This window comes from Balaenoptera musculus, chromosome 3 (assembly GCF_009873245.2).
Source record: "Balaenoptera musculus isolate JJ_BM4_2016_0621 chromosome 3, mBalMus1.pri.v3, whole genome shotgun sequence".
NCBI classification, from domain to species: Eukaryota; Metazoa; Chordata; class Mammalia; order Artiodactyla; family Balaenopteridae; genus Balaenoptera; species Balaenoptera musculus.
The window spans coordinates 113,388,753-113,413,552 of NC_045787.1; the positions used below are offsets into that span (position 1 = coordinate 113,388,753).

Sequence of the window (24,800 nt, forward strand, 5' to 3'; positions counted from 1 at the left end):
ATGTTAAAAAAACAAAAAAAGAAAAAAGCAAGCCTATTGGGGGGTGTGTGTGTGTGTATGTGTCTGTGTGTATGTGTGTGTGTGTGTGTGTGTGTGTGTGTGTGTTCTTGCTTTAAGTATTTCTGCAGGACTGAAGGCAGATGTAGCCTGAATTCAAAGGCTCCTTCTGTCATCTGTAAAAACCTAAGCCCATTGAATGCTGGGAATGGGTGGGGGGTAAGGGACAAAGGCTTTAACCACCCTGAAGAGGAGGGGAGAGACTTCCCCTGGGCTGGAGAAATAGAAAGGCACACTCTCAGAAGGAATGGCGGACTAGCGGTCTTGAGGCAGCAGGACCCCACACCAGGACTCTCGGCCTGGCAAAGACCACGCCCCACGGAGCATGGAAGCAGACAACCCCCAGCCCCGCCAACCTCAAGGGACCTCCGAGGATTATCATAGGGAGGATGCCAGTGGCAACCAGAAGACTAAAGGTACAGCCCCTGTTTTCTTAGCTAGAAGCTTCCTGGATCCTGAGGTCACCCAGGAGGAGGAAGGGCTGCCATAATCACCAGGAAGGGATTTTCTGTTCATCTGCTCAGATGAGGGCTCAGAGTCAAATAAAGTTGATTCAAAGGAAATTAAGATATTAACTTTCTTTGCAAATATGCGTGTGAGAACTGAGATTCGTACCACAGCAAGAGTTCCTACACCACGTACCATATGAGACACAGATCCATCACCTGCTCCCCCTCTCTCCGTTGTCCCCCAGTCCGAGGTCAGGTACCCCAGATCTGCTGGCTGGAGAGTACCTCACAGCCTGCGGCTTACCTGGGGAGCAGGTGCTTGCGGCTGACACACAGGGCAGTCTGGTAGTCCTGGGTCACACACACCTTGTGAGGGCTGCATTTCACCTTTAGGCAGGGGTCTTTGGATGGGTCCAGAGCTGAGGCAAAAAGAACATGAAGAGAGGAGTTAGGACCTCCAGGGAAATTTAATTTCTATTTCTACTCAAATAAACAAGAGGGAAATAAACAGACCATGTGTTTGCACCCTGCACTGTTTACTTAGGCTGGCGGGGATTGGAATGAAAATCCACACCCGGGGGGGGGGGGGGGCGGGGGGGGGCGGAATTCTGTGTCTATTCCACGTGGTTTTCTTCAACATCAGGAGAGTGATTCTTTTGTGCTTTGGGGAGTTTCAGTATCTTCATCTTGGCCAGGAATTACTTTTAAAAATCCTTTAGAATCTTGTGTGTTCAGAGGACCAAAAGCTACATTTCCCTCTTGGGTTATTTGTCTGCTATTGCTTTTTACGACTTTGTGCCCAATTTTACTTATTTCCTATAATAGAAAGTCCCAGAGGATGGAGTTTTTTGGCTTCAGTTCCATCAACACAGACTTTGAGCACAAAGAAGCCTATTTTAAGTTTTGTGAAGAACTTCAGGACAGTTTTGAGCCACACAAACTTATGATATAAACAGGTGGGGGGGAAAAGCTGACACACAAATATTTATTGTGCAAGGGAGAATTAGATAAGGGCCATGACAGGCATATAAAATGATAACAGAGGTTGAGGGAAAAAGAGAGATCAATTTCTGGGGCAAGAATTAATGAGGCATTAGTATGTGAATTGGATCTTAAGGGATGGGCAGGATTTTAGAAAGCAAAGCTAGAAAAGGCAATCTAGGCAGGGCGGCCAGCACACTCCAAGGTAGAGAGGCACGGCTGGGCAATCCTAAGATATTCAGTCTGACTAGAAAGTGGGCCTTGTGGGTGGGAATAATGAGGGCAGGGGTTGATTCGACCAAGTCACTGGAGAAGGGTCTCCAAAGCCAGCAGATCATACCCTGCAGCGTTTCCTAGAACAGGCAGGGCAGCGGGCCCCTGGCTAAGCAATGCTCCACAGGCTGAGGTGGTGTACACGCTCATTAGGGCAGACGAGAGGCCACAGGAAATCCTCCGCAAAACAAAAGCAACGGTGCCATCTCCCAGCTCTGCGGCCTAAAGCCTATCAGGCGGTCAATCTGCCATAACTGCCCTCCACAGCCAGGCGAGGTCATGTTCCCCACACAAACATTCAGTTAAACAAATCGGCGTCCCAAGCAGGGACAGCAAAACTGCTACAAGAAATGGGAGGACTCCCATCAAACCCTGGGCCCCTCAGCGATCATGATTCCCCCTGCACTTAGAGGAAGTCAGGATTCCTGTCAAACCGCCCAGGCCCAGAATCGCAATGCCATTTTCTTCCCACGGCTGCTGGGAATTCCTCAAGGGACCTGAACACACTACACCCGAAGGTATTTCTTTCCGGGGCTTGAACGGCTCAGGGCGGCTCCCTGCACTGAAGCAGCTTCAGCCTCCGCAAACAGAAACCAGGGTGTATTCTCAGGCCGGTCAGGTGAGCAACGAGACCCAGGTCATGGTCCCAGGGGAGTCACCTGGCAGAGCCCACTCCCCAGCGGACGTGCCCGGCTGCCTGGTGCTTAGCAGCAGGAGATGCGCTGCAAGAGAGAGAGGCTAAAGCCCCAGGGACAGGGCGCTCACTCCGAGCTCCTAAGCTAAGGGCTTCGCCTCTGGGAAGGGAGGAGCTGGGGGCCTGTGTCCGCCCTCAGAGCCCTCCGAGGCTGGGCCTTCCAGAAACTTGCAGCAGGGACTTCCTGGTCCCAGGTGGAGCTCTCTTGCTTCCTGAGACGTCCTCACGAGAAGCCAGGAGGCTGGTGCGTCGCAGGCCAGTGGCCTTCTCCCTGTGCTTTGCCCTCCACCTTCCCCCCAGGGCAGCAGTCCAGCCAGCTGTGACTTGCCTTCCAGGACTCAAGCAGCACCGAGCTAACCATGAATGAGAATCAGATGGCTACTGACGATGACCATGCTGGCCCTTCACTGCCCCGTCTCACGCTCCTGGCCACCACAGGATGAAGACAGACACTTAGGGGTCTGAAGAAACTTGGGGACCAGGCCCCTGGCAGCCCGGGCCACAGGTACCAAGTGAGGCATTTCCTGACAGGTGTCAAGCGCCGTAGAACGCTTGGGATTTTCACTGGAGTGGATCTCAGAGATGGCAAACACCAGGCTGGCCTAGGGTCTCAAGATCTGCAGGACCTTAAGACAAGATTTATTGCCGAATTTGAGCCTCTTTTTGCTTTTGCAGCCAACTTCACAGACATGCAATGTCCACACTGGGATCCAGATGGCCTCAAGGGGCAGCGCAATCTCAAGGAGAGGAAGTCAGCTGAGCACAGCAGGGAGGGGCACAGACTCTAGGCCCAGTGATCAAGGTGAATGCTGCCCTCACTGCTTCCTGACCTTCCATACCTCAATTTTCTCTTCTGTGAAACGGGATAATAGCAGTCCCTACTATCGCTTTTGGTTATCATGAGGATGAAATGAATTCATCTTGGTAAGTGCTGAGAACAGACCTGAAACATGTGAAGCACCTCATAGGTGTTTGTTATTTGTTGTGTGTCTGGATTTTGTTCCCAGAGTGAATAGTAAGCCTCCAAAATAACCAGAACGATAGCTCACACGTATCCAGTGCTTTTGACATGCAGGCAGTGAACGAAGCCCTCTAACTGGATTACCGCACTTAATTCTCGCAAACACCCAAGTTGGCGGCTGCCGTTCCTATGCCCGTTGTACAAAGAAGACGAGAGGGGCGGACGGTATGTGATACCTGGTCGGTTGACTCCAGAACCCAAACTCCTCACCACGATACACCAGCGGCATGAAAATCACCTAGAGTCTCCTTTAAAAGGTGGATGTGGGGTCCCACCTTACACCAAGTATTGAGCCCAGATGTGCCATGTTCCTGAGAGGCCTTCAGGGCAGGCTGAGACTTAAGGAGTAAAAGTAGAGGGAAGCCAGGGGGTCTGGCTGGCTCGGCCACACAGGATGCCCCAATGCGCCATCCACGGCCCCAGTGCTCCCCGGAAGGTGGGGATGCCAACCCTGGGCAGTTGTGCCCTCTGCCCACCCCCTCTGAATGCAGCAACCCCCCAAAGGAGTCACCTGACCAGTGGTTGTCAATTTTTTTCCTGCAACCTTGCTACATCTGTCACCCTACCATTAGGCTAATACTATAGATCGCCCTCCTCCAATTCTTAAGGCTAACGTTTCTTAAAAAAAAAAAAACTCCAACCAGAAATACTAATAAATAAAAATCATCAGCTATTTAACTTCAAACACATACTTACTTAACAATTTGCATATAGAAATCAAGTCTGCTAAAAATTAATTACCAGGGTCTGAATAATTCAAACATGTATGGGAATTATTTAGAGTAAATGAACTTCACAGCACAACAAAACAGTAACAAATCAAGCCGTCAGCGTTTATTTAATCACCAGGACGCATCTTGTTTTTGAAAAACAGCAGTACTGGAATTGAAAGGGGATGAGGATGGTAAAGGAGCGTGCCACTTCCATGTAAATGCTGCCTCTCAAATACACTTCTCCCAGCAGCCCCGAGACCCGCCGTGACTGAAAGGCACCCGCACCTGTACTGGGCAGGGCTGTGCTGCTCCACTTTCTAGATGAAATGATAGGAGAGCAGAATAATAAGTGGCACTTGAGAGGCCCTTTAATAAGGTGCAGGGAAATTGTGCAGGTGAGGAGGTAGGGAGAGAGGGCTGAGAGTTCATGATAACCCTTACCAGGGGTAGAAGCTTCCTTGTCAAGGTGCTAATGATTTCTGGAAATTGCGCTCCAAGTTCCTCTCTTCCCCAGTGCATGCTTGATGATAGGACGCAGCACTCCCCACAAGACGCTGAAGCCCTGCGTCCCCTCTACCTCTTCTACCATAATACCTGCAGGACTCATGAGGACTCAAACAAGAGAGTATGCCTAACACAGAGCAGATACCCATGGGAGGTTAATTTCATCTTTCCTGCCCATATACAAAAACCAATCAAGTGTCAACTGGCATAGGATACATGTCCAATTAATTTTTTCAATAATTTTTACAAAAACTTTTTTCAAAGGGAAAAAAAAAACAAGAATGAATTAATTTAAACAGAAATTTGTCAAGCTGAAAAACATCAAATTCAAAAGCCAGTTAATTACAGGCTTCATGTAAGCTTTTTTTGAAAGTAATTTTATTTTTTAAGCTCACTGCTTGGTCTCAATTAAGGTAGTGATATTTTAATTATTGTAATTGTTTCTGAACTTGTTTTTCAGTATGAGTTAATTTTTAATTAGCTACGTCGATTTTAAAATTCTGAATCAAGACTTTTTGCTGTCTTTGGGCACATCCTACAAGCTCACTGTCAAACAGTCATAATACCTGGAACAGCAGAGCAGGGTACCACCTCAGAGATGCTAAGATGAGAGAATGTTCCATTTTATGGGCTGACCAAAGGGTCCCTGAGAGTCACCTGGGGGTGTGACATATGCTTGGGTTTATTCCGTTAATATTTGCAGAGCATCAGTTCTGTGCAGGCCCATTTTGTCAGGCTGGAGGCTGGCACTTCCAGAGTGAATGAGATGTCATTCCTGCCCTCCAGAAGCTCACAGCTCAACAGAGGAAACACGTGATATGAGGGTAAGTTCTGTATGTTATGGGAGATGGGGGAGGTACCTCATCCAGCCTTTCAGTGGGTTAGGTGAGACTTCCTGGACAGACTGCTATCTATGGAAAAGTGGGTTTGACCCAGGTAATAGGATGAGGAAGAACATTCTAGGTAAAAAGAAGCTCCCATTCCAGATGTAAGAGAAATTGTGGCGAGTCTGGGGAAGGGCAACATTTCGTCAGGCTGGCGGCAGGCTGGAGCAGGGGTGGTGTGAGACACGACTGCAGAGAGTGGCAGCATTGTCATGGGGGGCCTTGAAACCACAATGAGGACTCCGGGGGGGGCGTGGCCACCAAGTTCCACACTGACGACAAATACGGCACACCCTCCCATGCTGAAGTTGGTGGAGAGGGGGTAGGAAGAGAGAACCCTTTATACACATTTTACATGGAAACTGGTCCTTTGATAAGAACGGACAAACTCTACACCACTCGTACCCTCCAAATGAGAGGGGGTGTCAAGTGGAGGGCCCGGTGGTCAACTCTTAGTGCCCCCTTTCCTCCTCTGAGGAACCTCCGTGACCCCTTTCCCTGGGGACATTAAGCTACCTGGTGAGACCGAGAAGCTAAGATTTAATCCAAAAACACCATGTGAACTTGTGGTCCACTCCTGTGACTTGTGGAAACTTCCTCTGACAAAAGGGCACTCAATTTTCAAAGCGTTGACAAATTAATGACTGTTTGTTGTCTCCTTCTTCCTTTTAAGGTTGCTCTCTGCCCGAATCGTGCTCATGTGAGGTTCATCTGAAGAGCAAAGACGCTCCCAGTGATTCATTAGGAGTGACTTAATGGAAGATTGACAAAGAAATTACTCCAAACTGCTAAAACCTTGTCAAGCTAAGATCCCAAACATTTATTACAGCTTGTCTGTCCCCATGGTAACCCGTGCAAGCATCTTGCTTCCCCCCACCCCCTCCAGAGGGGCTTGTTTACTAGCTCACGACAGAGCCTCACAGAATACAAAACAGAAGATTCCACCCATAGGATTTTGCTGGAACCATAGAAGAATGGCAGCTTGGAAAGCTTTCATCACTGATCTCAGTTTTCAAATCAAGGGGTTGGCCATGTTCTCTGAGGCCAAACAAAGGGGCCTATTGGCCATGCGTCTAAATAGGACAGACAGGTGAGTGATACAGAAGGCTGAATGTGTGTGTCCAAGGACTGGGAGATGGGAGTGGGTGGGGACATAGGACAGACAAGGACAAAGGGAAGAGGATAAAAAGATGCATCTGACCAAAAATACCCTCCTGGGAAGAGACCTTTTCTTCCCCCTTCAAACCAAGGGTCTGAAGACACATTTCTTTCTGTTAAAACTAAAAGCATCCTCTCTCTTATATTTGTGTGTGTGTGTGTGTGTGTGTGTGTGCGTGTGTGTGTGTGTGGGTGTGCGTGTGTGTTTACAGCGGGTGGTATAAACTATGAAGAGCCCTTTTGGAGGGCAGTTTTTCAACCATGTCCTCAAATGATAATAACCATTAAACATAGGTAGATAGGTATTTATTATATCATTCCCTCAACTTTTTTATATATATGAAAATTTTAATAATAAATGGAAAGAACGGAAAAAAGAAACATCCTACGACCTAGCTGGTGAATGTGTTAAGCAAAAACATGTATCTTAATGATCTACAATAAGGGGAAATTATAAACAGCTTGAGGGTTCATCTATATCCGTCTGCTCAGACTGCCACAAAATACCAGAGATTGGGTGGCTTGAATAACAGAAACCTATCTTCTCACAGTTCTGGAGGCTGGAAGGCTGAGATCAGGGTGCCAATATGGTCAGTTTCTGGTGAGTGCTCTCTTCCTGGCTTGCAGACGACCACCTTCTGTGTCTTCACATGGGTTTCTCTAGGTGTACTCAGAGAGTGACTAAGCTCTCTAATGCCTCTTCTTATAATGATACCTATCCTACTGTATCAGGGTCCCACCCTTAAGACCTCACTTAATTACTTCCTTAAAGGCTCCATCTCCAGAAACAGCCATAGTGAGGATTATGGCTTTAACACAAGCATTCATTCCATCACACCATCTACAGGGAAATGGTTGCCTTAATTATAAGACATCCATTTATGAGATATTGTCCACCTACTATAAAGGAAGAAGTAGGTTTATATGTATTAACATAGGTAGATGTTTATGGTACATTAAGTGAAAAAGGAAGGTAAAGATGAGAAAATGGATTTGAAAAAGATAAGTAACTTTCTGACAATACACGGCTAATAAATGGCAAAGCCAGTACTCAAAACCAGGTCTGTCTACATCCAAAGGAGATGTCCTTTCCCTTTCCTATAGTGCTTCCCTTGAAAAGAAGCACCAGCCCCAACCTCCACCCATTCACACAGAGGACATCCTCCTGAATGTCCTCTATCTCCTGGGGCCATCTCTGCAACAAGCAGTGAATCAATTCAGATGCCCTACGGCTGCGGGCCACCACCACTGCAGCCTGTCACTGAGTAGTCTAGAAACATTACCCAGAAAAGGCAGAGTCTCTTGCTTCCTGGAGAATCTCTACAGCAGGGAGACAATGACAAGTCATGACCATCACTGGAGGCAAGAGCAAGTGTCCAGCCTTGTGAGAGTATGGCACTTCTGCCTCTGAGATGTAAGAGTTAAGGATGCCCTATGCTGGGCTAGAAGTAATAGCAGTGGCAGGGAAGAGCTCTAACCCCCTGCTCATGTGCAAAACAAGACATTATGAGCAACCACCGATAAGTCCAACATGGCTAATTTACACATTCTGATCATTAGAAACGAACGTGTTCAGAGGGGTCTACTAGGGCAGCTGTGAAAATAGGTGCCATAATATCACAGGCCACAAAATGTTATTAGCCTGGCCAGTCAATGCTCTTTCTCAAAGCTCTCATCCCACACCTTCTCCCGTCCCCCAGCTGCTCTGGGATGGTGAAAGCAAGGACGCTCACTCTGCGTTTTCACCAAGAAACTGATTTCCCTTCAAAAGTGGGATGGAGGAGAGGAAGAAAAAGGAGAGGAGAGGAGAAGAATTAAGTGGAAAAAAGGGAAGAAAAGAGCATTTTATTACATAAAGCATCACCTCGTCAGGGGGCTGACAGAGACAGTGACATCCACCGACCTGTAGAATAATGCACTATTATTCTAATTCACCACTGAGGTAACTGACATACAGATCAGTTTAATATGAATTTACTAATAAGGAAATTGGCACAGAGATGTTAAGTAACTTGTCTGTGGTCACACAGTTGCTCAGTCTGGATTTCAATCTAGGTGAGTCTCACACCAGAGATGATACTTGGAGCCACTACACCTCTCACAAAAACAGCTTATGATGGGGGTAAAAGTCACGACTCCAGTGCCAAGCAGCAGCATACGGAACCCCTCTGTCCACCTCCCCCAAGAATCATGTCACCCATAGGATCCCTAAGAGAACTTCTCACTGTGAAGAAAACATTGTACCAACTGAAGTCAAAGCCAACTGCTTGGATGTGTGAATAAACGTATATGATTTTTATAATGAATACAAAAGTCAAAGTTTCTTTCCAAGGCAATACTGATGCCCGGTGAACTTAACACTCTCTCTCTCTGACATAAGAAACAACATGGAACAAGCGAACCTCGTCGTTCCTTCTGGGAGTGGGTTTTGTGAAGCATCTATATGGTCCATGTCACTGGGGAAACGCAGGATGGCTGGCGGTGACATGGGACAGGCAGCATGATCAATGGGACCTGAGAATAGTCACAACTCTCAGCAGAGGGACAAGACACCATGCACAGAGAAGTCTGAACCTTCTCATCCATCAAAATGGCCCGAATTTATTAAAATGTTGCAATAGTTGAAGCACTTGGGTTCTATTTCATTGTAATTGACAGAAATTATTCATAAGACATTTATGAACAAAGGGGACAGAATTACTTAAGACCAGTTCCATAACCTAGGAAAATAAGAGGATACGAAAAGCACAATAAAAATCAAATATTTCCAGGAAAAAGGTATACTTAAAAGAGTGCTATAGCTCATAAAGTCTACCTTTTGTACCTGCGCCTCACTTCAATGCAATCAAAATTCCTCTAAAACACATAGCTTTCCTCAGAGAACTAACTCCTTTGGTGCTAATGAGCGTGATTCTGCCATTATTCTGCAGCCGTAGTAGTTGACCACGTAAGAATGTGGAAATTCAGAAACTCCACTAATTTCCAAAAAAATAAAAATTAGTGCACCTAGAAGATTGCCCAAGGGTCTGGATCAGCGAGGTGTGGGTTTGAGAGGAGAGGCACAGGTGGCTGCTTCCTGGTGATGTGATCTTGACGGGTCATTCACCACCTTAGGATTCAGCTGCAGACCAACAAATCTACCTCACTGGGGTGTCATGAGGCTCTGCCAGGATAACGCAGAAAGGTGCTGAGCACAGGGCCTGGAATATGGGGCAAGTTCTCATCCTCACCACTCTTACCAGCTCTTCAGATAAACAAAGGGGATGTATACCAAGGGCAAGTGACCCCAGGTATTTCAGAGACTCAGGATCCTGGAGCTATGATACTGTTCACCCTTTCCAATCCCAAATATTAGACTCATCTCCACAGGAAGAAACATTAAAAGTTCTTTTTGAGCATCAAGCTCAGGGCCCAGTTTACCCAGAACACGTTTGCTGACTAACCAGATCTTCACCACTGCTGAAGCCAGAGTATGACAACTAAGGCATTCATATATCTCTAATAGGGCTGTGCTCTGCTTTTTCTCATCTCAGAGACTGTAAGGTCTAGAAATGAAGAATAATAACCTTTCCTTCCCCTAAATTATGTTCACCAAGAGCACAACCTACATGGTCATACTCTTTTTTTTTCTCTTTTTCAAGAGAAGGTCTTTGGGCTTTGAAAAGTCTCTACTGGAGAGTCAAGGAGTTTGAGTGTTAAGGTATCCCAAGGGCCTACATTCAAGCGTCACTGGTAAAAGGCTAGAAAAAGAGGGAATAATTAAGGGGAGAGAATCTGGCAGACACCGTTGATCCCAGCAGCCAAGGGCTTGAGTCCAGGAAGGTTGGTAACATGTGGTACGCTGGGGATAAATGGGCAGCAAGTTTCATCCAGGCAGGTTTGGTGGACCAAGTTGGTGCTTTCCGATCCTCAGCCAGAGGATCTCCATCTGGCCTCTTTCTGCCTTGCCCCAGAGAGGCTGGCAGGAACAGGTGTTAACTGAAACCAGAACAGCAAAGTCTGCGGGGAAAGCCTGCCCCAGCTTGGAGATCAAGATGCTCAAGTGACCTCTCAGAGCCTTGCGTAGTGTGGCATCATTCTGAGGGGCAGAACCTCGGTGCAGAGCTCTAGTTAAGTAACATGGTGTTCATTCACTGGACACCCCCGACAAGTCTAGAAATCAGTGGAAGGTGGGGAAACAGGCAGTCACACACTATCACAGCCTGGTCTCCTTTCCCTGTTTTCCACAATCTAATCTACTCCTTGCTTCTCAGACTGTGGTGGGCCCAGGAGGCTGCACATTCACAGTGACTCTGCCTGCAACGTCTATGTTACCAGATGGTAGGTAATTTTAAACTTTTTTATTATTAAGTCAGTCACTGGTCTACTGTGGAATACGATGCAAAATTCACATAAACTCGGATCAAAGAGGCTTCAAAAATGTATGGGCTCACAGTGGATTCTGCCCCCTAAACCTCAGAGTAGGTATTTGCTCTCACTTGCCCTTAGGGGTGTTTTAGTAGAAAAGTGTGAGAAGTGTTTAAAGGGTTTACCGAGTTTAAAGGGTCCTAGAATGAAGCAGAGAGCTCTCCAGGGTAGTGACATCTAAGATGGAAAATCAATAGCAGTATAAGTACATACAAAGAACCTTCATAAGCAAATTGTTCATTCTTGCAAAGACCAGAAAGCAGCTCCAGTTAAAGCTGGTCAATCGAAAACATATCCCATGCCCCCTAGAACAGACCCCCTCCCCGCCCAATGCCATCTGTCCCAGGGCTCTATCACAGTCCCACTGGTGAAAGGCCCCAAGGTTTTTTAGAGAACTAAACCTGCAAAATCCAAAGCTTTCTTGAGAGTTTCAAGAGTGCCAAGCATCGGGTGAGGTTTATAAATGAGCTACAAAGCATTTGTGGCTCTCCAGGTATAACTATCAAAATTAAAGCTGTTATTACTTTCATCCCTCCCACTGTTTTCAGAAACTCTTGGCTCCGGATTTAAAAATGGGTAATCGGAGACTATTCATTTCCAAGTCCTTTCTTTCTCCAATTAGGGCAGATTCATTTCTGCTTTCTCGGGATGGTTCCCAAGGTTATTAAATTCCATTCCTTAACTGTTAACATTGAAGCAATCATGACAAAGTTAGTGCTGATTGGAGCTGAGGTTTCTTGGAGCACCTTCTAAGCTATTAGAAACCACCTCAAGCTGAGAAAAGAATGCTTGCATCTCCCACTGTAGGTTTTAGTGAGTGCCGTATCATTTAAATCTTGTGTTTTCTTGTTCCTCTGGTTTTTGTGTCCCACACTGTTCAATCATTTCGAAATATAATTTTCCACATGCATCCAAATAAGCTGAGCAATTCACAGTTCCAACCTTGCTCACAACTATCTCTCTTTCCTGCCTGTCTCTTCACCAATGTGCCACTCAAGGGCCAATTCCCCTCCCCCTTGCATTACTCTAAGCTAAGGCTGCTGGTGCTAATATAAAATATAAATCAGGTCTAAACTGCACATGGAAGACAGATGCAATAATAAATTATGGGCAAGTACCTATGAGGTTTCCCTAAGACAAATGTGGAATAAACACAAGGAGTAAAATCTTTCATTTTCATTCTTTAGCAATAAATACTGGGTACCCAGCAGGTAAGACAGAGTAGGGAGACAATCATCTTTAGATACTATAATGGCTGCAAAGTTTTGGGTTTTTTTTTTCCCCCACTAAAGGAGGGGAATTGATGTTCTTGTTTTTGTTAAAGTTATGGATTCTAAATTTTAAAAACAATTTTTTTAAGAAAGAGCTTCATGACTCTCTCTTCCACAGTCTGGCCTCAAACTTCCTTTCCAAAATTTAGTTCCCATTCCCTGCCCATTCTCTCCTCTTCCTCCAAGATTTACCCTGCCCTCAGTTACAGCAGACAACTCATAAGCCCTCAAACACCTGGTATTCCTTCATGCCTCTGGAGTCTAGACTGCAACATCCGATACAAAGAACCATTCCATTCTTACAATTACCTTATAAGGCCAGTATTTTCTCCACCTGATAGATGAGAAAAAAATATCAGAACTTGCCTAAGGTCATGCAACTAGTAAGTGGCAAAGCTGGGATGTGACTCTTAAGTCTGTCAAAAATCTAGCAGAAGCCTCAGGAGACCACAGACAATAACTTTCTTCCTCACTCCTGCTTGCCCCTCACCTCCACACAGTCTGGAATATCATCGGGATACTAACGGATGTTGAATGAGTGCGTGAATGGCCCCCAGCCCATGGACTTAATCACTCCTTTGTCTTACTCTGTGAGGCCAGGGACAAGTCTGGCTCATCATTTCTGAACCCCAAGTCCCCTGACATTATGTCTGCTCCAAGGGATATATTCAGTTAAGGCTGAATAAACTGTCTGTGCCAGGAGTATCTTTCGATAAATCTTTTATTTCTAGGTCACAAAGATTCAGAGCTAGAGGTGTCCCTGAAGCGTCTGCCTCTAGACAAACATGTTTGTATTTAGCATAGGAAAGACTTTAGCCCATCAATTCTGCAAACATTTATGAAACTCATTTTACATGCCAAGTACTATCATAAGCACTGGGCATTTGGAGATGGGCAAGACGAAAGAAGCCCTTGCTCTTAAGGAACTGACATTCTCAAAGAGGAATAACAAGAAAGAGAAGGAAGGAAGGAAGGCAAGAAGGGAAAAAGGAAGGGAGGGAGGGAGGGAGGGGACATTAGATATTAGTGAAAGCTAAGCAGCTCATTTTAAAAGAGTGAGGCAAAAGAGAGCTCCTGAGTAGCCCCGATGGATTAAGTAGTCAGGGAACTTGGATCCATCTTCATGACCACCAAGACATGGCAGGCCAGGGACTGTGCTTCAATGCAGGGCTCTTGACTGGCTGTTGCTCATGTTGTTCAAGCTAAAGGTGAACAGACTGCAGAGAACCCAAATCTCAGGCTTCCTGGACACGTCTTTGCTCATACAAGCAAATCACCAATACGTGTGATATGGATGATACGGTAAGGTCAAAGGAGCATGAACTATGGGCTCCAGAAAGATCCCATTTCACATATGAGTTCAGCTCCTTGGGTGCTGTGTGACCCTGGGCAAGTTATGCAGCCTCTCTGAGCTGTAAAGGGGAGGGGTAATATCTCCCTCACATGGTGCTTAGGAGGGCAGGAGACAACATATCAAAAGCTTAACCTTACTCTCAGCAAGTAATCAACACATGTTAGTTTCAACTCTTTCCCACAGGATTCCTCTTCAACATTCCTTACAGTGGCAGCAGCCCAAACTGGACCCATTTTCCTCTCTAGATTTCTCTACTAGGTCATCTTTAAGCCAAGTGCAGCCTTGAAGTCATCTTGCCTCTATTCTCTACTTCCCAGGGGACCTCCAGAGAGCCACCTCCACTGCCAGCCTGGTCTTGCTCTCTGCAGCAGTTCCCGCCTGTGACTGTCTCCCCGGCCCACCCTCCTCATCCCCCTCCCACCCTCGCCACCCCCTGCATCAGAAACCTGCTCGCTCCACTCAGCACCCATCACCAAGCAGGCAGCCAACGTGGCGAAGGTGACTGGAAGGTTTCCCCCCTCCTCTCAGTGAGGTCACGCTGGAAACGCATACCTGGCACTCCGTAAATACACGGAACAGAGTGAAACGAGAAGACCAATGATGACATGAAAGAGATTCCCTTTGTCCTGAACACTGCTTCCCTAAGCAAATGGGTAACAGAGATTTTCTGGCGCCAGATCCCACTGGCTGGGGCTAAATCAGCCATCAGGCCTTTTGTGATCCTGAAAAAGCTAATGAGAAGATGTGTTTCTCTGTAATCCAAACAGTATCCATTTCATGCCCAATTGTTTTTGAAAATGGGCAACAAATCTCCCTGGTGTGTTCCTTCCTCTGACAAACAAAAACTCTGTCTGCTCTCTTTGTGGGCCCTGTCCAATCAAAGGGCCACGGGCCCTGACGCCAATTCAAAGTCGCTGTCACAAAGGCAGCCCCACTGGGCCATCTCACTCCCTCCTAATAAGTTACCCTCATTGGAAGCCAAGCCCAAATCCCAGATTTTGAACTCAGACTGATGAAGCAGCCCAGTGATTTTTAACTCATGTCAAAATTGCAAGCTGACAACATTTCAGACTGAATTCCCTACTGTGTCAGGCAATGGCATTAACAAGATGGGAGTATGACAAAGCTTCAACAGATACAGGAGAAATTCCCAGAACCACAGAATAAGGGACCTCAGGAGTACCTTCACGGGGAAGCAGAAGTGCCTTTGCATGCTGAGAAGCGGGGAGGGGCGGTGGCAGGATGACCACCAATTCTTGCTGCAGAAACGAAGCGACATGTCGGACATGGTCTGATGTGCCCCACTGGCATCTGCTACTATACGTTTCCCAGGTCAGAAGTACCGTCTCAACCCATCCCTTCCCCCACCAAGAGCTTCCATATTCATCTCTTAGGGGATAATTCCTTATGGGAACACCTCTCCTTAGCAACCCCTTCCCTATGAGTTCAAGAAGAAATCGAGAGGAGAACACAGTTTAAAGGAGTTTGATATCTAATAATTCATCTACTGATTAAGCACAGACCCTCAATGAGTCCTACTATGTGCCAGCCATCATTCCGGGTGCTGAACAAGAGACAGCCTCTCCCCATGCTTGTGGCACTGCCAGGCCCCTGAGTGATGCCAGGTACCTGCCACATCTGATCTCACAGAATCCCCACAGCAACTCCATGAGACAGGTGGTACCATCATGCTAGTTTTACAGCTAAGGTAACAGAGGACCTTGTAAAGAAAGGACGCAGAACTTGCTCAGGCATCTAGGGCCAGAAGAGACAGAGCAAGAAATCAGACAGAAGTGGATCCAGAGCCACCCGGCTCCAGAGGCTCCAGAGGGCAGGTCCACACCCCACCGGCGTGCTTTGACCAGCCGAGACAGTGCTTTGAAAGTTTGAATACGTTGTTAGCAATAACGAATTAGAGAATAACGTATAGAACTCCAGCACACACTTCTGGGTTACTTTTTAGTGGAAGAGCTGGCCACTCGGGCTTGCATTCCCCCGTGGCTGCCTTCTCCACCGTACCTTCTGTGCCCCCTTTACACTCGCTTTCACCTCGGTCCCTTCCTTTCCCCTTCTCTCCTACAGGACTCGCCTGCCTGGTCCTGAAGGCACTAGTGTTTGTATCACCCACGGCTTCATAAGAACATGCCTTTTCTTTACAAAATGAACAACGGCACGATGCAAATTCTATACTTCCCTCTCTTAGCAAAGATTCCCAAGACAATCAGGATGAAGTGTTCCTGAAGGGTTAGTCTTCTTTAGTTGGAAAGCACTTCAGCATTTGGCAAAACAACATACTTTTTTTTTTTTTTTTTTTTTTTTAGCTTTAACAGACTAATTTTTCTTCCTTTGAATTTTCGCATCTGTGTAACTAATTTAGCAATCCTGTGCCCTGCAGACTTCTTCCCTCCTAACAGGCTTTACTCTGCTTTTTCTTCTTAGAGTCTTGACTGTGCTGAACATCAGTCTTAGTGCTGTCAGATCCCAGAGGTGACTCTCTGGCAGGGGAGCAACCAAGGGGCCTCATCCCCCCGATATTTTCCTTGAGGTGGGGCATTCACCATCAATGTATCCCCAAGTGGCAGATAAGGACATCTTCTACATGGCTTCCCTCCCTGTATAGGTTTCTGCCATTCGCATGGCCTGCAGTTTACATCCTCTCCACATCACAACCCACAGAAATCCCATTCCCTGGGCACTAATGTCTGGAATGATATGACCAAACAGAAATTCCTGTGGATGAAAGGTTATTAACCAGGGGTCTGTGGACAGGCTTCAGGGGGCCTAAAACCTGCACCCCAAATTTTATGGACATTTTTGTGATGCAAGGGACCCCGCGTGGATGTTTACCTTGAGTCCTTCAATCCCCCCTTCCTAGCAGCATCTTGTTTTCCTTTACGCAGAATCACCTCTCCCCACTGAGCACGGGCTAGGTGGGACAGTCGTTCAAATTGCCTCCTTCCCACTAAAAAGACAGGAGTGACGGGTGCCATCTGGTCCTTCCTCCCCGTGCCCTGCTTCATTCAATCCCAGTGAACTTCCTATGACTCGGCAAGGTGAAGGGGGGCCCCAGGGCAGAGGGGACATTGGGGATCATTAGTCTGTGGTTCCCACTGCCCGACCCTCTGGCGCTGCCTTAGTCCTCTCCCATTTCTAAGCCAGGGTTTTCCCACCCGGCCTCTCGCAACCTCTGTGAGTCTTGGATACTCTTCTCGAGATACCTGAGCCAGGCTGTGTTGCTACCATCCAGAGAACACTTAAGCAATACAGATTCATGGTCTGTAGAGACCATCACAGGCTCTGTGGTTAGAAACCACAGTTTCAGGGTGTTGAGCAGTCCTTGTTAGTAGAAATGCAGCCATATCTGGAAAGTTAATGCACTGAACCATCACTGCTGTGAGGGCGCAGGGTAACTGGGGTGGGCAGACCCTTCTCAACATTACAGCTCTCAGAAGCTGTTCCCTGGAGATGAAAAATACTGTGCGTATCATGGCAATGTGGGTCGTGAGATTTCCGCAGAACACTCCCACGAAGGTCAGCAGGGGAGGGGTTGCTGGCTGTGCCTTAGAAGGGCAGGAGTCCTTGGGGGCACTGTGACGAGGGAGGGTCCTTTAAGAGAGAACAGGCTGGGCTGTGAGAAGACCCCTAGGCAAACCCCATTCTCCACAGGGTGGGCCTGTGATGACCGGGTCAGTGTACCGGTGACCCGTATACCCAGGATCTCGTTCAGAGAAGGCAAACCACCAACTTCTCAGGTGGTTTTTCAGGCTTCACAGGGCAGAGGTGGCTGCACTGACTCCCAGATTCACAGGCACAGGTCCAGTCATGAGCCTCTTAGTCCGAAGTCGAAAGTCTCAGGCCAGAATCAGGTCCAGCTGAAATAAGGTGTCCACCTTGGTTCAGTCACCTACAGCCTGGGATGAGGGGGTCTGCTATCAGAAAGCAAGCATGGCGACCAGAAGCCCACCCATGGGAATTTCTCTTCTTCTTTTTTGATGGAGACACAATATTCCTAGAGAATGGGTCATTTTGAGTTGGGAAGATACCTCAAAGGATATCAGCCTCAGGAAGCACATGAGGCAAGAAAAGACGTGCCTTTTAAAATGGGCTCACCTCTGTTTTGAATAGTCTAAGCCACTGTAACACACTAGAGTTGACACTTGATGTCAAGGGTATGTTGTCTCACCAGTCACCAAATAGAGCTAATTAGGATCATAATCAACCCCCCGATGCTCGAGACAGAGTCCTTCAGGGTATCCCGTGTTCCTCGGGAACCTCTAAACTGTCTCCCCAAGTAAGGCTCGCCTCTGTTCCTGTCAATCTGAGCTCACAATTGTATCTCTTTGGGCTCCAGTGGCAATTACTGCTTATGCTGTAAAACCATTACTGCTTTCACCTACACATTTAGCTATGGTTTAAATTTCCACCAACTTTTATCTTGTGTCACCTACTGAATTGTGAGCTCCTGTCTTATAAACAGTTTTGACTTGCCTCAGAGCAGCCAGTATCATACTTCCATTGACAAAATGTTACCATCCAGTTTACAATAAACACATGACACATTGTTTATAATATCCTGGCACCACTGAAAATGTTTTGTCCAAATTGCTCCTGTATTCAAAAATCTCTAGGATGTTCCTACATCTAAGATGTGAGCAAGATGGAATATTTTAAAAACCTATCTTTTTCATCAAGTATTCAGTGCCACCACTATCCAATTTCCATGATGTAAGAATAAGATGCAATAGCTGTCACAGTCTGGGTAAGATCTAAGACTTGTCATTCTCTAATCTCGTCTTTGGTGATGTATTATACATAGAATTATCTTGGTGTGAATCCAGAGCCCCAGCACAATATTTGGGCTAGCTTTATATTTCTACTTTTAAGCGGGTAAGAAAGTTGTTTTCTTCTTCTTTTCTTTTCCTCTATCCCTCAGGGGAAAAGAAGCCTCTGATCAATACACTCTGCCTATTTGCTCTAGTCTCCTGAGAAAATCGTCTGTCTTCTTACAACACCATCTGAAATAAGACTAGGGAAGAATTTGTGCTTCCATCCGGGATTATTTACAGACGACCCCAGCGCCACCCCTACCCCTTGCAAGAGACATTTGACAATGTCTGGAGACACTGTACTTGTCACAGCTGGCGTTGGGGGTGGGGGGGGAGCTGGGGAGGATGTTACTGGCATTTAGTGGGTACAGGTCAGGGATGGTGCTACACATTCTACAATCTATAGGGCAGACCCTCACAACAAAGAATTATCTGGCCCCAAATGTCCATAGTTCTGAGATTGAGACAGCCTAGCTTAGACAGGCAAGGTGTGTTGGTAGGAGCTATTGTTGAAAACATCCTTTGGGTCTGGATTCACGTCTATGTGGAGGATGAGAAGTAAGTGAGCCTGGCAGGAAAAGGAAGGCATGAAAAAGAGGGAGCAGGAAAGTGGGGTTTGTCCTTAAGAAGAACCTTCAGAGAACATCTCTGCCCAACATCAGCACTGGAAGGTCATTCATAAATTAATAAACCAAATTCCAGATGACACTGTTGAGGAAGTGATGTCCAGAGAGGGGAAGCTAACTTGTCCAAGGTTCCGAAGCCAGCTGCCTGCAGAGCTGAAACCAGAACCTGGTCTTGTACACCCAGCCCACTGCTCCATCTACTCTGTCGTGCTGATCTCCAGAAAAAGAGAAAAGGAAATACAGCTCCAAAACTACTGCTGGCCTTTAAATTCATTAAGAGAGATGGGAAGTAAGAAGAGAACTTTCTGACCCAGGAAGGAACCAGACATACAATATGAAGATTGAAAGGCAATGGATTTATTCAACACAAAATATGTAGAGCACCTACTATATGCCAGGCTCTGGTTTAGGTGCTGGAAGCACACCAGTGAATGGAGAGACAAAGTGCCTGCTGTCACGTGACAGGCTTTCTGGTGATACGTGCAAGAGTGGCAGGCATGGCCACCAGGGAAAGGCAGGAAAGCTAAGGCCAAAGGTAAACAGAAGTTTAAGGTAAGTCCAGTACCCTAATATCCCCTCCAGGGCTCAGAGACCTATCAAAAGGCAAACTCCCTAAGTACCTTTAAAAAGGATGTTATAGGCTGATGCAACATTTTGTTTCAAGCTCTAAAGCTTTCACAGGTCACTAACTATTCCATTACTTAGTAATTACCTAGCAATGCACTACTAGGTAATGCAATAGTAGTAGTAGTAATAATGGCCAACATTTCCCGGATACGGATGTACGTGCAGAGTACTGTGCTCTGCACTTTACATACACCATCCATCTCATTAAATCCTCCTAACAGCCCTGCGATGGAGGTATCAGTACCCTAACTGCTAGATGCAGAAACTGGGGTCAGGGATGTCAAATAACTAGTCCAAGGTCACATAGCGAGAGGAACTCACACCCTGGTCTGTCTGCTTCCAAGACCTAATGATGAGGCTGGATGACATCACGACTTTCTAGGCTTTCAGCCTAAGACCTACAGTCAGCATGGCGGCCACTCTGCACCAGTGTGGGACTCTCAATTTTCCTGTCCCTCCTACATGGGCCAAACGGCATACCTGCAGTTTACCCATAAGGTCTTATACCAAACAAACAACCATCTTCGTTAATATACATTGTATTTCTGTCTGTTCAATGTGGCTTCTCAGAAAATTTAAGTTGTCAGCAGACCATCTATGTCAAAGTCATGTATTTCACACAGACCATAAAAAGACACATCAGCATGAGGACCACCTTGTATGAAATGTAAATGTTCGCACGCTGCTAAACTCTGAAAAGCAGGGAGGTTAGATGAAGTATTCATTTGCACTTTTGAGCACCATCAGGCAAGACAGATTGCTTGCTGCCCCATAAATTTTCATCACCAGATTAAATTTTGTTAATGGGATCAAGAACATTCAAAATAACCCATTTTTCTATGTGAATATTGGATCTAAATCATTACTCCCCTACCAAATTAAGTTTTGTTTTTTTGTTTTTTTTTTTTAATCCCTCTCAAGAATCTCCTCGAAGGGCTACATGCCCAGGCTCACACCCGCTGGGTCTCAAAGAGCAGGAGAGTCCAGGCAACACAGGAGTTAAGACCACAAGCTGACTTGACTTCTGCCAACTCTCGGAATGCCTCATGGATAAATGTGTGAGCACCTCATCCCGCCAACGTTTAGAGAACACCCGCTATGTATCAGAAAATACAGGTGCATTCACACAGGTTGTCTCATTTAAGCCTCCCCAGAAGTCTGGGAAATCAGAGTTCTGCCATCTCACTGATCAGAAAAAAATTGAGGCTCAGAGAGGTTCAGTCACTGCCCTGGGGCACACAGCTAGGACATGGCCAGGCCAAGAGCAAATCTATTGTTCTAAATCCAAGCTCTTGCTCTCCTTTCACAGGTGTTTCCATTACACCAGTCTCTTAAGTGGGGTCAGAATCTAGCTCATGATGGGTGCTCTGTAAAAGTTTGCTGAATAGAGGAAAACGCACTCATGGGTTTTAAGTAACTGAGAGCTACCCGTATTTACATCAAGACAGCTTTCGCTTATTCCTGGATCAAAATAGCTGTCATAAAACATTACAAATGACAAAAAGCAACAACAACAACAAAAGAAGGCAAGAGAGGACAGCCCATGCTGGCACACAGTAGGCATCCAACAGTGTTCCTTGGCCTGCTGAACTCATCAGCTAACAATTCCTACCAAGAGAAACTCACGCTGGAGTTTGAAGTGCCATTCACGTCTGAGAGGGCAGCATGACAACGACCATACCTTTCTACTAAACATATGTTATCTGTGTGCCTCCAGTTATAAAGGTTACTGTGACTTAAATTTCCAGTCCGAGAACCAGGGCAGCTGCTCAGGTGCACCACGCACGTCTCATATATTAAATCACCAGGGACAGTCTGCCTCCCCGGCCATCGAATGGCCTGAGCATCTGGCCTTTGAATTGTACGTTTTCCTACTTCGCTTCCGCAGAACAGCCTTCTCGAGGAATTCAGTGATGACTGCAGTGAAACCCTCAGCGTCACAGAATGCAGCCCCGGCCTGCAACACCAACAATTCTCAAGTTTCCAGATGGATTTTAAAAAGTAATAATTCTCCACCAATCTGTAAAAAGGTGGTCAGAATGGCCCTCAGACTGAACCCACAAGAAGTGTCTGATCCTGCAAGCTGATTTCTATGGAAACGTCGATACTTTGCTGTGCCCTTCCATTCATTTGGCTGCCTCGGTGAGGGCAGGATAATGAGGATTTGGAGAACAAGACTCACCTGGTCCATCCCTCCACTAATAGATAGGGGGATAGTAACAGTATACCCGAGCTAGCTTAGTTGCTAGGTAGAAAAACCAATTATCCAGCGGTCCCTCTCCCCTGCAGGAGGACGAGCTCTCTGTGCATCAATGTTTCATGCCCTGTCATCTGTGCATTATTTAATAAAGCAATTGAGGGGATGAGGGTTTTTTTATTTTTCAACCTCCCCGCCAAAGACCCAGGCCTACAGTACACGATGCTGGAACTCAGCTGGCAATCAGAGCGATGTATTTGCGGATTTTTTTTGAGACCAAGGGGCTGTTTCTAGCCTTAACTACGCACTCCCAGTGTCTGACCCCAGGGACACCCAGGCATCGTCTGTTCCCTCTGCCTGGGGTGAACTAACTTCAGAATCCAATCAACAGTGATGCAATCGATCACCAGATCACCAGACACTTACTGAGTGCCACGCTGGGGGATACAAAGCTTACCAACAAGGATGCCTGCCCTCGTGGAACCTAGAGGCTCCCTGTGGAAACAGGATGAAAATACACGGGCAGGCAAATGATGAAGGCTGCAAACCAGCTAAGCACACGACTAGCTTACCACGTCGGTGGTGCACAGGGCCCGGCACGTGAGTATGACGTGTAGATATCTGCCTTCTCCTTTCCATGCAATGTTTCACTCCCTTCCTTCCAGCACGCAGGCTCCCCGTTTGTGCGTAGCATTCGTGGGCATGTGGTTTCCACTGATGCTTGCCTTTCACCCCGCGGTGGAGCAACCAGATCCTTCTTTTTCCTGAGGCCTGGTTTGGTGGACAAGCAGGCGGTCTGAGCCCAGCCCCAGACCTCTTTCAGAGTCTTCAGAAAATCCGAAGATTACATTCATCACAGCCAAGGTGAGGGCACTTGGACTTGATGGCTTCCAATGCGTGGCCTTCAGCAGGGCTCTCAGTTTCTGCCCTATGTTCAAGCCCACCCCCAACCGCAGCTGTTCTTTGAGCTCCTGTCATCCTTCCCACAAATCACCTGTTTCTGAAGCTTTCTTCAGCCAAGAGACTTGGCTTCTGTTTCTTGCACCCAAGATGCTGCCTGAATCAAGAACTGTTCGTTGAGCAAAAGTTGGAAGCTGCAATCCATCTCATCACCAGTCCGGATTAGCCAGCCATCAGACTAAGCATGTGCTTAGGGTACTAAAGTATTTTTTTATGAGACTGGTATTTCAAAAACAACTCAACACCATCAGGCTGTGGACTAGAATCAGGGTAAATGTGAGAACTGTGTTGGTCCTTCTTGCATTTATTCTGTAGTTTCGCATGGTTTTCTTTTGGTTTTCATTTTGACTTGCCTATCTATGGGGTCAGAGCTTAGGGATCTGAACCATCGTCGTCTGGCTCTGCCTGCTGAACACACATCTCTGCACTTATCACATCTCCTAAATCAGGGTACCGAGTCCTTCAGGGTAAAGACTGGATGTTTCTTGTCCTAAATATTTAGCTACTATATATTTAGCACTACCACTGTGTTAGGTAGTTACTATATTCTGTGTATACCTGTTAGCACTTAATCCTCGCAACAATGCCACAAAGTGTGCATTATTATTTCCATTTTGTAGTAAAGGGGAGAGATGCCCAGAGAAGGTAAGTAACTTGTCCGAATGTATACAGCTGGCAGGAGGCAGAGCCAAGAGCTTTGGGTCTAACCTCACCACCAGATTATGTCACTTACTGATTACTCGCAGGCACCTATGACGGTGCCTTTCACAGTCAAATCCAACGACCAAGTCCTGGAGGCTAAAAAAACGTTGAGCTATAACTAAGCCAGTCCCCAGTTTCTGCCTAAGCTTTTCCTCTAGAAAGAGGGACACCTTCTGCAACTTTGATGTGAGCAGTCTTGAAATGGCTCGTGCCAGCAGGGAACTATCCCACATTTAGCGGAAACCCTTCCTCTTCAAGTTTAAACATACTTTTCTCTCCTCTCCATGGGAAAGAGACAGGCTGGCCTGACTCGGTGGTATAATTTGCTTTCATATGCTTGAAGACAATTACTAGGTCTCCCTGCAGGCTTCTTTTCCTGAGGCTACAATTCCTAATTATTTTTCATACATGCCCTAATTTCCAACTCCACAATCAAATCTGTTGCTCTCCTTTGAACCGTGTCCTAGCTGTCCTTTGCGGTTAGTGGTCCTGACACATGGCATCACGCCCTGGTGCCCGGTTTTATCCATCCTCTTATGCCCGACTTAGGTATCTGTATCAGATGGGCAGAGGTAAAAAGGTTCATGCCCAAGATGGGTGATGGCCTCCACTCCAAAAGGTAGCATGTGCCTTGATCAGAGATTCTGTTCCAAAGCTGGTTCATCGGCAGGTCCAAGCATCCAGGAGTTGGTATTAGATAGGGAAGAAACACCATCCGGGCTTGGCATCAGGGAAGTCCTGGCCCTTGACCAGCCCTGGTGTCCTCTGATGAGTAACAGACACAGCCAGAAAAGAGGGGTCCAGCACACGTCTATGGAAAGGAGTGAAAGGAGAAGGGGTACCATGTGCCCCATGGAGAGGGTATCACCAAGGAATGATACCTTGCCAGGGACAGGGTCACCATCACCTTCTTACACATGCTATGTCTCAAACAACACAGGTTCCCCCACACGCCAACACAGACACAGAGAGACACACACACACCCCTAGGCAGATCTAATTCCTACTCATTCTTCAGGTGTCTACAATTCAGTTGGTCCCTGCCCTCGAGGAGTTTACATAATTACATAACGAAAGGTGCCAGGTGTCCAAGAGA

The 24,800-nt window shown here is 46.7% G+C and overlaps 1 protein-coding gene across 2 annotated transcripts in view; it reads right to left on the bottom strand.

Annotated features, from left to right (window-relative positions):
• Positions 1-24,800, bottom strand: part of SPOCK1 (SPARC (osteonectin), cwcv and kazal like domains proteoglycan 1) — a 549,728-nt gene that overhangs the window by 166,319 nt on the left and 358,609 nt on the right. For both annotated transcript variants that reach the window (XM_036848672.1, XM_036848671.1), the window contains one exon: positions 811-925. In XM_036848672.1, coding sequence (XP_036704567.1) covers positions 811-925 — 115 coding nt within the window. The remainder of the gene's footprint in view (positions 1-810; positions 926-24,800) is intronic.